Raw genomic sequence first — 17,098 nt, 5'->3', positions numbered from 1 at the left:
AGTAGGCAGAGGCTAGAATGATTTGAGTTGATTAATCCCAAATCTGCATGTTAACTGCCTCTGACTCAGCAGTCAACCCTGGCCTGCCTGGCTCACTTTGCTCCTAGTTACGGTAACTCGAGCAAACACCAGTTTAACACAAGCAAAAGCCCTGAGGTCTTTTCCAGCCAGGCTTTCCCCAATTCCAGGAGGCTCACAGTTACTAAAAGCATGTAAAGGATAAAAATAGCACATGAGCGTTTGCCCATGGGGTGCGGTGTGCACCCAGCTGTCTGGTTTGCAGATGCAGATACTCATTTGTGTCTGCATCAGGGGTAGTTTGTTGTGCCTGAATGCTCATACTGAGCTGGCAGCCAAGCAGACGCCCTCTCGCTGCACCCCTTACTGGATTTGAGCAGGGAAAGAGCATCCGGGAAGCGGTGGTGGTGGTTGGAAGCAGTAAATAGCATTGAGGGCGAAGGGACCCAGTACTGGCGCCAGATCTCCCCAATATCTGGCAAGCAACCAGCCCACTCCTGACAGATTCCAACCTCCACTTCACCCATCTGCCCTCATTTTTCCACACTGTACCCCCTCTCAAAAGCCACCCCACAAACTCAGCAACCCCCAGCTTCTCCCTCAAGCTATTCAGCTACCTCTGAGACTTTCCCACCAAACCCACTTCCCTTAGCTACCCCAGAGCTTCTCCCAGCCACCTCCACCTGCCCAGCCACTCCAACAGCCCCAAGATACCCCTGTGGCTTCCCCATTCCACCCAGATAGTACCCACCTATTCCCCAGACTCCTGTCAACACCCACCTACCACCACAGCTGCCAAATTTTGTGCAGTTCCATGTCCTGTCCCCACCAGTCCTTGGGGTAAGGGTGTATTGGTCGTTAACGGAAATTTAATACATATACAAGGTGTTTGCAAATATGCACATTTAATTAGCTAATTTGCATATTTTCAAATAATTTGCATGTCTTGTTATACACAGAGCTGCACAAAAGCTGGCAGCTATGCATTTCATTGATGAGAACAGGGACACAGACGTTAGGGCTGAAATTCAGTGGGATTTGGGCACCATAACTCCCTCAGGTTCCTTTGAAAACCCAAATACGCATTGAAAATGTTTCCTTCTCCTTTGCTCTCTGTCCTTTGTTTGTCAGTGATCTTGTGCCAACTTAGCAAACCTGACCTCCCAAAGCTGAAAATGGCTTTAACGTGGACGTGACATAACGGCAGCACAGATTTAGAGATCACAAACGGTTACAGCTGACAGGAGGCTTTCGGGAAATGTTTCATTGTTTTTATCAGGAAAACCTGCTTTTTTATGGTGATAAAGGAGGATGAAGTTGGTAGTTTAGCATGTTGGGCAGCTCAGCTATGTGGTTCGCATACATGTCAGCCTCGGTGGATCCACAGCTTCTGCTGTACGCTCTCCTACCATGTTAGTTAACCCTTAAAGAAATCCTACCCCAGCTGCCCAGGAGCAAAATGTTGTCGAAATTCTCACTCATTTAAGACATTTTAATTATGTGGATTGTGCCTGAAATGGGCGCTTATGGAAGGGAGAAAAAACAGTATGTCCACATAGGCGAACCATCCCCACCAGACCATCTTTTTAGGACAAAATAGTGTCTGAAAATGATTGTCTTGCCTGTGTAGATGGGATCAATCCAGAGCTGGCACTAGGCATAAGCAGACTAAGCAATTGCTTAGGGCCCCAAGGGGGCTCCCTAGTAATGATTAGTTTGTGTTGGGGGGGCAGAAATATTCCTGCTTAGGGCCCCCAATGGACTAGCACTGGCTCAGTCCTTCTTTGAAGCACGTTACTGAACTGTGCGACTGTCTTTGTTGTAACGCAAACCCCCAGGGCAGCAGAGTGTAAAACAAGGCCCCCGGAGCCCAGGACGGGAGTGAAAATCTCACATACTGCAGAACGGTGCCGTGGAAGCTCCGCCTGCGCTCTTCAGTTCTGCCCTGTAACATCCCTGCTTTTCTGGTTTGGAGTCTCCCAGATGCCACTTGAGTTGGAATGCGCCATATCGCGTGGCGGTTTTTTTGATTTGGACAAATAGGGAGCTGCAACTCAGGACTCCAGAGGTGAAAGGCTAATGCGCAAGGCAACACTGCCAGCCATATCAACAGAGTAGGGATCATAAAGAACAGCCTGCTGTTCACATCGTCTCACTAGGATCATTTTCGGGAGTCAGTTTCAGCTTCAGTGACTTGGTTTCTGGCTTAAAACGATGTGCATTGTCACAAGAAGTCACTGCAAATGGACTTGGTGTATGCATGTGGTGTGAGGCTGTACTAATACCCCCACCCTGGCTGCAGAATGGGGAGGTGGATTTTGCCTTTGCAATCAGTGCCCTGTATATATGTATGTACCTGGACACGTACACACCACCTAATCACTCTGGTTCTATGTGGGTTCAGTACATTTCCCCATAAAGCTTCATTAATTTACAACAATGAACAGCCAATGTTTTCTTTACCTAGTTGTTGTTGTTTGCATTGCAACATAGATGTGCATAGTGCTTAACAAATTATCTATTATCTATGTCCATGCCCCAAGAATTTACAGTCTAAGGGCCCGATTCTGCAAACATATGTCTTGGCACAGTGCTTCATTAGCCACCCTTTGCCCCTAAATTAAGGCTTATTTGCTCCACTCCAACAACACAAAGCAGCCCTAAAGCAGGAAAAGCTGGCCAGGTGAGAATCCCCTCTATTTTAGGGGAATCCTTGGTTGGTGTGGGGAGGTGGCATGGCTTGGTGAAGAAGGGTATGGCAAGGGAACCCCTCTATCCCCCAGATCCCTTGCTGTGACCCATGAGGCTGTTGGGAATTTACACACAGTAGAGCAGCCTGAAGTCTGCTCTAACTTGTGTCAAGGACCAGGTTGGCACCTGACAACTCCAAGATCAGGAATCACAGAGGTGGCTTGAAGCCATTTTTGTCTCCTTTCCTATTGGGACAGACTCTCAGAGTGAGTAGCATTCAGGTGGTTTGGCCCTGGATTTTGAAGAAATCCAGGTGTTTTAATTTCTTCCTGATGCTAGGGTGGGTGCTTAGAAACACATACTGGGAGGATTTTCACATTTTATTTTAAGCAACAGTTGCTTTGGCAGTGTTATGTTTTTAAAAACAATATATTGCACTGATGAAGCCCGTATTCCTTTTGTATCACAACCAAACCCTTCATTCTGTTTGGAGACTACTGAGCCCAGCTATCTTTAGAGATGACTTTTTGGGGAACTGAGCACAGTAGGAGCTTGGGCCACTCTGCACCTCCGTGGACGTGCTCAGCATTTTAGACAATCAGGGACCAATCCTGTGCAGAAGTGAGCACTTCTTGGAAGGTGCGAAGTCCCTTCCAATCCAACTGAGCTGAGTTTGTTACACTGGGTGCCTAGGGACTTTCAGGAGGCGCTCATTGGAATTGCCATCAGTGGAGACTTGTAGTAACTTTTAAAAACGTATTTGTAGTAGTGCTTTGTACCATTAAGGCTAAAGGATACAGGGCTTGCCTCTCAACCTGCCAAGGCCCAGTTAGATGAGATATATGACCCAATCCTGATGAGTGCAAATCCATAGCAAAAATCCCACTTATTTCCATGGGAGCAGGATCAGGCTTGTTGCCTGGGTCAAAGGCCCAAAAAGGAAGGCAGCAGGGTCTAGTGGATAGAGAAGGGCACTAGGAATTAAGAGACCTGAACTGTGTTCTTTATTTGCTGTGGGCCTGATCATGTGCTCATCAGTCAGTGGCAAAATTCCCATTGACTTGTAGGTAGTACAGGATCAGCGACTGTGTAACATTGGGGACAGCATGGGATATCTCTGTGTTTCAGTTCCCCATCTGCAAACTGGAAATAATTATTCTTTGTAAAGTGCTTTGAGATCCTCTGATGCTACGTATGTGCACTCTATCTTAAAATATTGCTAATCAAAAAAAGAAAACAAATAGCACAGTGGGCTGGAAATGATGATGGGTTTCTTTAGCATAGATAACATTGTCCATAGCCTTGGTTTCGTGAGTCAGTCTGATGGTGGTAAGTTAGAGTAAGGTACACCAAGACTGAGTGGGATGGGAGGAGGTACAGGTCTGAAATAAGGGGTAGCTGAGATGTGGATGCAGTGAATGTTGATGGTCCCCAAATGTTGCCTCCAATACTTTTATTAAAATACCATCATCCGTTAAGGTACTAATCCAGCAAAGCATTTAAGCACGTGTGAAGCTGGGCCCAGTGTGACTCCTCACTTGCTTAAAATTATACCCTGGACTTGGCTGTTTTCCTCTATCAACTTCCCTGTAACAAGGCCAGCATGTGACTCATCAACAACAAATCAGAGGCTTCTTTTCAGCCATGGGCAGGCACCTCAAGCATATGCTGTGCCATATTCCAGTTCTTCCTTTCTACTCTGTTCTCGTGACATAGGGGAGTATGGAAATAGACAAAACTCCTGTTCTCTGAGGGTTCTCTCCTGTGCATGGCCTTGCTGGTACACAAACTGCAGAGAGCTAGGTATTCAGGCTGCCCAGCTGGCCGTTCTGTGCAGGGAAATGACACAAGAAATTCACAAGACCTGCATAAAACCACTTCCTGCTATAAGTGTAGGGAACTCCCTGTGCTGCAGCTTCTTGCACTGAGGGGCTCAGCAGCTGCCACTCCTAGAAGTGTTCGGTTGGGCTGGGGGGTATGATGCTGTGCGAATGGCATTTCCACCCCTTCTAGTTTGCCTGCTTTTTATTCTGTCCACCCACCAACGCAGAGGGATAATATGGCTCTAAAACAGTCATGTATTTTCATTACAAAGAAATATAGTAATTGAAATGAAGAAAATGCATCTTAATTACAATTGTATTATTTAAAATCAGGATGGACAACTCCCATCAGATATCTGAAAACTTTCCTCTGATCAAATTCTTTTTATCTTATCAGTTTTGTATCCTTCTTGCTGTCCAGACTATTCTCCCATCACCACAAAAGATCCACGTACAGCAGAAGTGGTTGTTTCAGAACTGTACCAATCCCAAGAAGTAGTCAAATGTCACCAAAAATGCTTTGCGACATAGCACCGCAAACTATTGAACACAAATCCCATACTTCTGCCTGGACATTCATAGTGCCACCCAAGCACTGAGATTGAGAATTATAACGCATTCTGTTCTACCTCATGCTTTGCCGTGAGAGTAAAGGTGAACATGTAGGCGGTCCTTTCTAAAAAGCATGTATGGTTTCTGCATGCGGTGTGACTTGTTCTGGTCCTTAACAAAAGCAAAGGTCTGATTTTTATTTTTTTTTTAATGATGTTTCTTCTGATCTTCCAGTCTCACTTTTTAAACATGTGACTTTTCTGAAAAAAGCCCTGTGTGTTTTAGTTTGTCAAGGCTCTTACATTCTGCGGACCAAATTCACCACGGGTTTAAATGGGAGCAAGTGCATGGAAGCCAGTGGAGTTGCAGCTGCTTCCACTAGGAGTGACTTTGGCCCTATAGTTTATCCTAGAAGAATTAAAGTGTTTCAGTCAATGTTTAAAAAAATAAGCAAAATCCTTTTTAAATTTTGGGGCTTTATTTAAAATCACAGTATACAATGATCTTGACTTAAGCCCTGATCCCGCAGGTAATTGTGCATGGACAGATGCCTCTGACATAGAGCCACTTAGATTTTAATGGGACTGTGTAGAGGTGCAGCAGTCTGCTTGCTTGTTCATTACAAATTGCAGGATCAGGACCTTAGCTTGATTTCATTTAAACCTAGGGCCAAGTAATCAGCTGATGTATGTCTGCACAGCTGCCACTGAGTTCAGTGGAGCTCAGAATCTTGCAGTGAGTTCTGCCTGAGTGATGGCTGTGCCCCAAATCAATAGGGGTCCTACCGCGGAGGGGGTGGGGGGAAGGAGAGAGGGGAGGGAACTCATTGCAGGATCAGACCCATAATCATCTCCAGTAACTTTGATTTGATATTAGTTTTGAGTTCACCTTCAACATGGCGTTTGCAATTCAAAGTCAGAAGTGAATTTGCAAACACGCAAGTTGACAACCTACGTGGACCTCGGACCTGTCTTTATATTGACCTGCGTTTTGTCTCTCCAAACGTAGGATGGAAAGCGGATGTTTGGTACATACTTCCGGGTTGGTTTTTACGGGACTAAATTTGGAGACTTGGATGAACAAGAGTTTGTTTACAAGGAGCCGGCGATAACAAAGCTAGCCGAAATTTCCCATAGACTAGAGGTGAGATTGTTGCGGGAGACCTAAAATTCCCTCTGGATATTTGAAAAGCTGATTGAAAGCTGGATTTTTATCATGAAATGTAGGTAGTGGCTGAAATAACAATTGCTAGAGTGAAACCGCTCGGCAGTGGGTGAAATTTTGTGCTGTGCCTCTTAGAGCCTGATTCTGGGCGGTTCTAGGGACCAGAACAGCCTCCTGCACAACATAAGCTGTGCTCAGTCACCCCAGTCCTCCCGATCACCCCAACCTCTGCTGCTAAGAACGGTCAGAGTATGCAATGGCTTCAGCACATCCCCCTCCCACCACTGACCCCCTCTCTACATAGGAGGGACTGGCATGGCCTCCCTGCGTCTTCCTCAGAAACAACAAATAACTTGACACAGTCAATCCAGCAACCAGAGGCCGAGACTCAATACATCACTTCCATGTTCACAGTGTATTGTATTGCATTCATATTTGTCAGTGCAGCTAGCCTTCACTAATACAGTTATTACAGTCATTCCTCTTGAGCCTTCTTTGTCCTTTTTCTGCATTAACATTTCCCCCTTTCTCTTATTTCATTTTAGGATCTCACCTGTCTGCCCGCACAGCCCCTCTGTTTCATTTCTCCACTGTAACCGGGCGTTGATTATCTTTTCCCCCTTAGTGAGAGTGCATAAAGGAGATATTAGTTTGGCTTGATAGGATTTCTTCCATATACTGAGGAAATGCTTTTGGAGATTGAATCAGACCAGTTAGTATAAAGGTAGTAATCTTTGCTCTGGGAAAAACTTGAGGAAATTTATAGGGGCCTTTCAGAAAGCAATGAGCCTCCCTTTTCCTCTCCCTACTCCTTGCCCCCCAAAAAATCAGGCCCCTAAAATAACCGGAAAATGTAGCCTGTAAAGTTTTGTTTCACTTATCAGTGTACCTTCTCTGATTAAATGGGGCATGTACAGGGCCAGTTTCTGATCTCAGTTACCCTGATGCTGTAACTCAATTGAAATCAGTGGAGCTGCTTCAGAATTAAAATTGTATAACTGAGATTAGAATCTTGATATTTGGATTTCCCCCATCCCACACGTCATTTATTCAAGCCCGCATATCCTAATTCTAATGCCCCATCTGGTTTTCAGAAAGATCCTGTGTGGTGCCCCGTGTTCAGCTGCGTTGGCAGATTCACAAAGAGGCCCGATGAGTTGTCAGTATATGAGACTGGAAGGACTTAGAGCCATCTTGGCTTCCAGTTTTTGTGCTGTAACCCCAAGAACACAATTGATTAATTCTCCAAGTTCAGCTGATCAGATTCAGCCCTGGCACAGCTTGCATGGAAGGCAATTGGAGTTGCACCTGTGCTGAATTTGGCCTGATCTTTCCAATCCCCTTGCTCTGATTACAGAAATAGATATGGTCTTTCAACACAGTGTTCTTGATTTCAGGGATTTTACGGAGAGCGATTTGGTGAAGATGTGGTTGAAGTGATTAAGGACTCTAACCCTGTAGACAAATGCAAACTAGATCCTAACAAGGTAAGAATGCAAAGTACAACTGTCGAGTTTAAGCCATTTCTGAGTATTTAAAACACAAAAGGCAAAATCCTGGGCCTGAATACAGCCTCTTCTGCAATGGAATTTCCAGGAGGGGGCTGACAGGTGGCAAACCCAGGAGGATCCCTGTGTGGAGATGCCACCCACACCATTGTTCTCTCAGAAGAATGACGAATAGGCTGCAGAACATGCCTCCTGGCTCTGTGGATCCTGGGGAGATCTGTGGGAAGCAAGAGCCTTCTGAAATCTCTACAGCAGTGAGAGCTCAAAGAAAAAGATAATGCAGCTTCATGTTGGATTGTCTGTTCCTCATAATCTCTGCTGTGTGCAAGGTGTGGTGCAATATTCCTTGCCTCCATCTTCTGGCTTGCCCACTCCTTCCTCCAGAGTCCTGGACCAGCAGAGAGGTGTCATAGGGAAGTAGGGAATAGTGCTGCAGATAAGGCTGAGCCCCCTTCTGCACAGATGGGGAAGAGACCCACCCATGGTGAAGGGGAGGAGCTACGTTTCCCCCTCCTCACAAGTTGCTGAGCATGCCCAGTTTTCACCAGTAGCCAGTGGGAGCTTTGTTTGGGTAAGGACAGAGCAAAAAGCGAGTGAGGTCCATAGGAGGCACTCCAAAGAGTGGAGAGTAAAAAATAGTCCTGTTTCTTAAAGGTGAGACTGGTTATTGTGCAGCTAAATGGAAAAAAGCAGAATTTATCGCCCTCTGCATTGGGTTTTGTTATCTGAAAACTGTTTTCTCTGTTCCAGGCCTACATTCAGATAACCTATGTGGAACCCTACTTTGACACATACGAGATGAAGGACAGGATTACCTATTTTGACAAAAACTACAACCTGCGGCGTTTCATGTACTGCACGCCCTTTACCCTGGACGGACGTGCTCATGGGGAGCTGCATGAACAGTTCAAGCGGAAGACGATCTTGACGACCTCCCATGCTTTCCCTTACATTAAGACCAGAATAAATGTCAGTCACAAAGAAGAGGTGAGACCTGTGCATTGGGTATATTATAAATCCCGACCAGCGTCAAGTGGTGGTGGGGGGAATGCATTGTTCTGTCACAATAAGAAGTCTAATATGCTGTGTGACAATAAGATTATCAGCCTCTCCTGTGTTGTGCACAGTGAGCTCTGTAAGGCAGGCCAGGCTGCTGCAGACAAAGATAGGTAATTTTAGTTATTTGCTTTATTAAAACATTTACAAAGGGGTTCTTACTGGAACAATTTGCAGGGGATAAAGAATGAAACTTTAGCCTGTTGGACGTCAGATTTACTCGTTCTCACTAGCAGATCATCCGCTTTATCGGCATTTGTGCGCTCCAGAAAGCACAGCTGCATATATTGAATCTAAAGGAGGAGCGACTGCCCTTCAAAGCCAGAGTCTTTGTTGTGGCATCCCAAATGACAGAGCCAATTACTACAAGTTTAATAGTTGTGGTTACATCATACAGTTGAGGAGGTCAGACTCAGCTGTTTCTGTTCCTTGTGAGTATTTCAGTACTAAACCTTAGTATATCTGAGGCCTTGTCTATACTCAGACATAAACCTTGAAAACTCTTACATGGACACTCTTTATTTTGATTTAAGAATGGTTCATTTTGCTTTAGCTTAAATCTGTTCCTAATCAATTTAAACTAAACCAAAATAAGGCTGACCTAAAGCAAAATAAGTGTGTCCGCACAGTCTTTTGAATTGGTTTAAAATCACACGTGAAGTTGAACTTGAATAAGCCTGCATATGTAGACAGGCTCTGAGTCTGCGATGTAGCAGCATGACTTATATCTCTGCCCTTTTGCTACAGCAACGTGTGCTCCACCTCTTTTACACTGGGTTATCTCCCTCACTTATTTCAGGAACTTCCCATTAATGGAAAGAATTGTCCCCAACATGTCTCCTGGCTGTAGTGGCAAACCCATTTTAATTTAAGACATGATTTTTCACTACAGGAACCTATAGCCAGGGTTCTAAATACAGATTTGGGTACCTGAATAAGGCTGTAATCCTGCAACTTCTTGCATGTGGGTTGATTGAACACTATGGGTTGCAACACACTGCCCTGTTCCCTGGATTAGGGGCATAAGTGACCTAATTTTTAAAAGCTCTGAGCACACAACCACAGGAGCACTTCTGAAAATCCAATCGCTTATTTAGGACCCTAAATGAAGATTCAGAGGTGGGATTTTCAAAAGCACCAAAGTGACTTCAGAACACCAGTCCTGTTGACTTCTAAGGGGATTTATGCTCCCAATTCACATAGGTGCTTTGAAAATCCCACCCTGGGAACCTAGTTTTAGGTGCCTCTTTTTGAAAATCTTGGACATAGTAAAAAAAAAAAAAAATACAGTCCACATATTTCTGGCTAATGTTTGTCTCTGTAGATAATTTTGACACCCATTGAAGTTGCCATAGAGGACATGCAGAAAAAAACACAGGAATTAGCTTTTGCAACTCATCAAGATCCAGCAGACCCAAAGATGCTCCAGATGGTGCTGCAAGGTTCAGTAGGTACAACGGTAAATCAGGTGAGAATCACTTTATCCTGCTTTAAATACACTTGGGTATTGCATATTACTCACTTAGTTGGATGTGCAAGTTTGGTGGAAGCTAAAGTTGTGTAATTGAAAACTGCTTTTGTCTGGATTTTTTTCATTTAATTTTTAATATGTGCATAAATCACTTTAGAAACATACTTGACAGCTAATAGCACAATTAAAGAACCAATGAAAGTATCAAGCAATCAGAAGTTTGGTCGCTGCAGGAAGTGGACAGAGCAGATCAACTGACGGGTTATATTGCTGGTGCATGCAAACAACATACAATTTCTCTTCATCTATTGAGGAAGACCTAAGTGGAAGTGGTTACTGTGTTGGTACCTTCCTTTGTGCTTTGCACAGGGCTGAGCGTATTGCTCGTTCTCTGTAAATAGTAATTATAGTTTTGTTTTTAAAATTGCGTTATATACAAATGAGAGGCAGTATTGTGATCCTGGCAAATTGCCACTGCGACCCTTTGTGTTGCAAAGACTGGACACTTTTGGCAGTAGGGATAGTCTTAGCAGGGGAGAAGTGAAAATCCTGAGGTTATAAAGAGATTTTATTTTCTGTAAAGTTGAGGGAACATAGCACTAAAGTACCTCAGCAACATAGAGTCAGCTGTGAGTGGAAAATAGTTTCAATGCTATGAATAAAAACCAAGTATACTATAAATGGGGCACTTCTAATACAATTGCTGCCAGAAACATTTTTCTCCTGTGCAAATGCTCTGTGTCAGTGTTTCTCAATGACCGGTCCATGGACCGGCACCAGTCCCTGAGATCTCCCTGACACAGTATAAGAAGCTGGTCCCTCATATCAAAAAGGTTGAGAAACACTGCTCAATGTGATGGCAAAAACAATTGAATGAAGTTACTGGACACCCAATGGGCTTTTTGGATATTTCTGTGAGGTGGTAAATATTAGGTTTACTGTACCTCACTCAAAATGATGGATTTGGCGAATGTTCCTTCCTCTGCAGTAAGATTGCAGCCCAGACAGCAGATGCGAGATTGATTTGATGTTGATTCCTGACTAGTTGCTATCAGTGATTTTGTGATGTGTGGCAATCATTGAAAGTGTAGTTATGATCAATTCAGTGACTAAGTAAAACTGGCCCATCTTAGTCAGCTGACCTGCTGCTTGTTAGTATCCAGAATTATATCTGCTTGCTTTTTTGATAAAAATAAGCATGGCTACTTCTCACTCTGGTTAGTCCTACAGGGCCACCAAAGCTGAGAGTGAGTGAACTGGATTGTATTTTGATTTCCGCATTATCAATGGAAAATTGCAAGTAATACAGTTACACACGTAAAAGATGAGGGAAGATTTTTGCTTGCAGAATCTTTACTAATGCACAAGCCAGAAAAATTATAATTTGAGTTTCAGATCCTAGGTTCATTTTGCAGAGCTGGCAAACATCTACTGGTTCAGTTTGCAGTGTTAAACATCTGTTTACTTGACAACTGAGCACATTTGATCTAGAAGCCCTTGAGAAAAAATAAATGTGGAAGCTCATGTATTTTACAATTCCCTTCCAAAAGCAGAATCACACTTTAAAAATTATCTTGAGGACAACAGACACTTTCAGTTGTCAAGATAGTTGGTTACTCTGGACTTAGAAGACACAATGCACCAAGACACATCCTCTAAGGGAATGTTGCATTTTATGAATGTTTCTATATGCAAGAAATATTTTCAGTGGATATGGCAGGCAGTGCAGAAGAACTTACTATTTTCTCTTCTACTCCTAAAGGGACCATTAGAAGTTGCACAGGTTTTCTTGTCTGAAATACCCAATGATCCAAAGCTCTTCAGACACCATAACAAACTACGGCTCTGTTTCAAAGACTTCACAAAAAGGTATAGAGTATTGGTTTCAAACTCCTCCCAGACATTTATTTTCAGTGCATCAAATGGAAATTGATATAGCAATATAAGGAGGTATCCAATGCCTTTAAAAGAATACGCTTGTAATGTAGCAAAAGATACAGTAATCACCATTTGCTCTGTTCAAGGAACAAGTCTATTTAAAGAACGTGTTTTCTGTTTCCTTGGTGCCATCAGTCTCTGGAAGCTACTATTGTCTAGTGGCCGAGGACATTAGGCATGGGTGTGTATATGAAATGAATTGATGGTCTCAGCTGAGTTCCTTATGGACAGGTGTCCACATCTCAAAAAAACCACTACAATAATTGGCTCTAATGAATATCTTTATTGATAGTGTCAACAGAAAAGGCAAATTGTTGATTTGGCTGGGAGACTGAATGACCATCTCCCAGTTGGTTTGAAGCATGTTGACAAGAGTTCTCTGTGGATGTGCGCGCTGCTGTTATATTTTTCCTTTCTTGTCGGTAAAGATAATTGCTGTCTCAGTCCAGCAATAAATCTCATGAGCATTTAAACAATTGGTGAAAATAACTGAAATAACAATATTCCCTCCTCTTCTGAGCCAATAGCAACCTGATTATTCATCATTAAATAAAGTGGCATTGTTATTTTCAGTTCTTTTTAGACACGCTGTTTAATTTACATCATTCAAAATACTAGTGTTCAGAGTGAACATTTAATAGTCTGCCGCTTGGTAATCTTTTCCTAGAGATGGCAATGCAAACATCCATCTTTAAATCCCCTTGGACTGAAAATGGAGATGAATATAGAGATAAGCTTTCCATTCCTCCTCACAGAGGAGAAATGTTATAGGAGAAAAAATTAAAATTAAAAATGAATCACAACTCTATGAATAAAATGGAGATTGGAAATGTGACTCACTATCCTCTCCCCAAGGAAACCAGCCAGATAAGCTGAGTCCTTATTACCCAAAAGACGGGATAGAGAATATTAAGTGTCAAGCCAGAACTAGATGAAATGCTTTCATTTTAATAAATTAACAGGCATCTAGTAAGCAGGCCACCTGTTATCTGCCAGAGTTTTACAAAATTTTGTTTTCTAGGTGCGAAGATGCCTTACGCAAAAACAAAAGCCTGATAGGTCCAGACCAAAAGGAATATCAGCGGGAGCTTGAAAGGAACTATCACCGGCTCAAGGAAGCGCTCCAGCCCTTGATAAATAGAAAGATCCCGCAGTTGTACAAGGCAGTTTTGCCTGTTGCTTGCCACAGGTGAATGTTAATTTTACTCTATTTCAACGTAGTGTGGGTAATGGTTAGAAATTAATGTTCAGCAGGAATGGTATGGCATAAAGAGGACATAGGAATGGGGAACAGCAGACTTTCTTGGGAGTATTTAAAACTATTTTCCTTACCATAGGACTATCAGGAGGAAATGCAGGTGAGTCCATCCCCTTCTGTCTTGCACTTCAGAATTCACTGGCTGGCCAATTTTCCTTTGCATGTTCTTCTGGTATGGACCTCCTTTCCCCCACTCCATTAGGATGCTCCTTCCTCATAACAGGTTCAAGACCACTCCTCCTCCAAGTCCAGTCAGTTCTGTACCTAAAATTGCAGGGAGTGAAGCCCCATGATCCCTTGAGTGGTAGCTAAAGAACCCCGGGGTGAGTATCTTAGCAGATGCACAGTAGGGATTGTAGAGCTTCACATTAGAAAGCCAGTGAACATTGTCCATGTTGGAAGACCTTTCTGAAGCATTCTTCTACAATGGGTTTTAACAAAGTCATTAATTATTTTATCAAGTAGGTCAGGAGCCCTTTGTGCTATTAGAGTTATGAGAGCTGATTTTAACAAGTGCACATATGATTGAGTAAGTGGAATTTGCATGCAGTTTTAATAAGTTCCTGCAATGGATTTAGAGTAAAAAGCACCCACACAAAACTACTGCAACCCCTTGCAAAAGACAGGCCTCAATCTACGATCCTGAGAACAGGGTAGTGGTTAAGTATCTCCTGTTAACACATTTCTTTCTTGAAGTGGCATGGTTGGCAATTCCTGAAATTAGCGTTCTCTTTATTCCTTTTATTCCTAATTGTCATTCGTATATCTTCGATGGCTCTTAGGACAGGGAGGATGCAAATGACATTATAATTCATGAAATGATCCAGTAGCAAGTTACAGTGAAATAGCACAAAACTGTGCTAAAGACTAACACTTAATAGGTCCTAATGTCCAACCAGTCTATATTTTTAAAAATATATATCATTGAAGCATAGAAAAAGAAGCCTAACCTATTAATTCAAGTAGCAGACCAGCTACGGTTCCTTTCATTGTATGTACATTATCACCGTTTTGTTTCTGTATTGTCTTTAAAACAACACTTGCTACATGCAACTACTTCAAAAGAATATAACCCACACCCTGAAGTTTACTGTTTATCTAGACTTTGTTCAGCAGTAGAAAGCAACAGGAAAAACCAATAGTTTGTACATAACTGTCCAAAGACAACTGATATGCAGCAAAAAATCCACTTGTTCTTAATTCTGTGGACAGATCATGAACCATTCTCTGAGTATTCATTATTTGAGCTATTCTTAGTTTCTTGTTGATTGGTCGGGTAAATCGCATAGTTTTGTTTCTGTTCTGTTCCCTGGCTTGATGATCTCACAAGCCCTTCTGTCACAAATACTCACGCACATGAATTTCAGATTTGGTCTTCTCACATGCACAATAGAAATGTGTTGCCTGGGCAAAATTTCCCCCCAGTGTAGGCTACCACAGCTCCTGTGTTTCCACTTAAAACCCACTTAAAATGTATTTGAAGGGTTTTAATAGGATTTAAGAGGTGCATAGGCCTTGTGCTGTTCTCTGAATTTCATCATCTATGAATATTTATGTCAGTAAAATAATCACTCAAACGTTCTCAAAAAGCAAATCCAAAGCAAACTCATTTTAAAAATTCAAGTCAATTTTTGCAGTATATAGCAAACCTAAATCATATATAGAAAAACACTGTTCATCTTAATAGAGTGCATGGACTTTTTAATTCAGAGTGGAAAATGTGAGCTTATCCTCTCTTTTTCTTTCCCCCCTCAGAGATTCCTTCAGCAGAATGAGCCTTCGCAAAATGGACATCTAAACAAGTTTTTCAAAAGCACTTAATTTTAAGGTATTGAAAAGAGCGAGCCATGTTATCAACGTTGGGAATCAAAGAAGTTTTATTGAGAAATAAAACTTGGACTTCATCTTGGACACCACAGAAACACGCATTTTACTTACTTACATTGGAGTGTTAAGTGGCCAAAATTATTCAGAATTGTCAAATGTAGACTTTTTGATTTAAAAAAAAAAAAAAAATCATGGCAGTGATATGCAAAGTATTGGTGATACATTGTAAACTTACCGGTTTTCTAAGGCATTTTTATGACTCAAAGGTACACTAAATGCATTTACCGTTATTTATAGCATTATCTAATGTTAACTTTATTTCCTTTTTAATTCATATATTTAATTTATATTAGGACCATTTGCATATGTATTTTTGAATAGTTTTTAATGTAGTGCTGGTTATTTCAATGGTACTATTAAATATGTGAATGTTTACACTTTAATTCACTATGTGTTGGACTTCAGCGCTAATCACCTTTGAGAAGGATAGAGAGAAAGGTAAGTCTTAAAACAACACTACTTAAATGAGTGCAGTGATCACTATCATCTCTAACTTGCTTTTGTGTCTTCGATGGGGATCAGGACTGCTGCAAGGAAAAATAACTTTTACATATCCTCCTAAGAGAAAATAGGAGATGACTTTTTGTTGTACATAGGAATGTGTTACCACTTATTCTAACCTGTTTCTTCACTACTGGTAAAGTAGATGTATTGCTACTGTCTTGTTTACACTGTAATTTCTACGAAACCAGGAAACCCAAGTAGTCCCCCTCGTGTGTATAGTTAGTATTGCAGTGTTCTTGAGATAAAATTACTTTGTGTCATCTTTTTATGATGATTTTCTTAATAACACATTTAAATGTTTATTTCATTTTCTTCCAAGATAAGTTAAAATAAAATATACAAATATATAATTGCCACTTGTGCTTAGTAGAAATTACAGTTGACATTTTGTTACATACAAGAAAACTACATTTTAAAGAAAGTTATTTAAGTTTCTAAATCAAGCAGTGAAAGTTAGGAAACACCAGATTTAGGTGGTCTCTGCAACCCTAATTCTGTCCCTTTATGTTTCCAACCTATGCACTGAGAGAGTGTGGTACTCTGGAAACAATGGTATGTGATATTGTGTCCCTAACTTTTGAGTGCTTGATTTTGAAATCTAAATAACTTTCTTTTAACATAGTTTTCTTGTATGTACTTTGCCCTGCTCTCCCCCCACCCCCTTTTTTTTTTTTAGTAAAAATTTAGCAGCAGTGTGGGCCCAGCTATTTAGAAGATTACTTTGACAGCTAAACTTTTTCTGAAGAACACAATAGAATGGAAGTAATGATATTTACAGTTTATAACTCAGCTAGAGATGAATGGAATTTTGTGGCCAAAGAAAACTCATTCTTCTAACCTAAGGCATTTTTTCCAAGCTAATTTCAAAGGCCTGCAGCAAAAAATGGTGGTTCAAGAACCTTTTATAATGGAAAATGTTAGGTTACTTAAATATAGAGATTGCTGTAACTCTCCCACATTGAAGGTATATTTAAGAATCGAGAAGGAAAGATTAATAGCCCCAAAATAATTAACTCATTACATACAATGTTCTGTGTGATACTTTCACATCTAAAGGGATGTCGTCCATTTGCAGCCTGATCTTAAACCCACTGTATTCAGTGGAAAGACTCCCACTGACTACAATGGATGTAAAGCCAGGAACCCAAGTCAGTGTAAATCTGGAGAACTTGTCCCATTTTCAGACAGTTTTTATATTCATGACATACACAAAGATGATTAATTTTAA

General features: G+C 41.7%; 1 protein-coding gene across 2 annotated transcripts in view; it reads left to right on the top strand.

Moving 5' to 3' along the window:
* The window catches only part of DOCK7 (dedicator of cytokinesis 7), a 144,875-nt gene extending 128,653 nt beyond the window's left edge, over positions 1–16,222 (top strand). For both annotated transcript variants that reach the window (XM_067535648.1, XM_067535647.1), the window contains 7 exons: positions 6,093–6,227; positions 7,646–7,735; positions 8,507–8,743; positions 10,137–10,280; positions 12,046–12,152; positions 13,243–13,410; positions 15,235–16,222. In XM_067535648.1, coding sequence (XP_067391749.1) covers positions 6,093–6,227; positions 7,646–7,735; positions 8,507–8,743; positions 10,137–10,280; positions 12,046–12,152; positions 13,243–13,410; positions 15,235–15,277 — 924 coding nt within the window. In that variant the 3' untranslated portion in view covers positions 15,278–16,222. The remainder of the gene's footprint in view (positions 1–6,092; positions 6,228–7,645; positions 7,736–8,506; positions 8,744–10,136; positions 10,281–12,045; positions 12,153–13,242; positions 13,411–15,234) is intronic.
* Positions 16,223–17,098: the final 876 nt, after the last annotated feature.

Source organism: Emydura macquarii, unplaced genomic scaffold (genome assembly GCF_026122565.2).
Source record: "Emydura macquarii macquarii isolate MOO-44397 ecotype Brisbane River unplaced genomic scaffold, CSIRO-AGI_Emac_v2 contig_3506, whole genome shotgun sequence".
Taxonomy (NCBI): Eukaryota; Metazoa; Chordata; order Testudines; family Chelidae; genus Emydura; species Emydura macquarii.
This window is presented reverse-complemented; position numbering and strand designations above follow the sequence as displayed.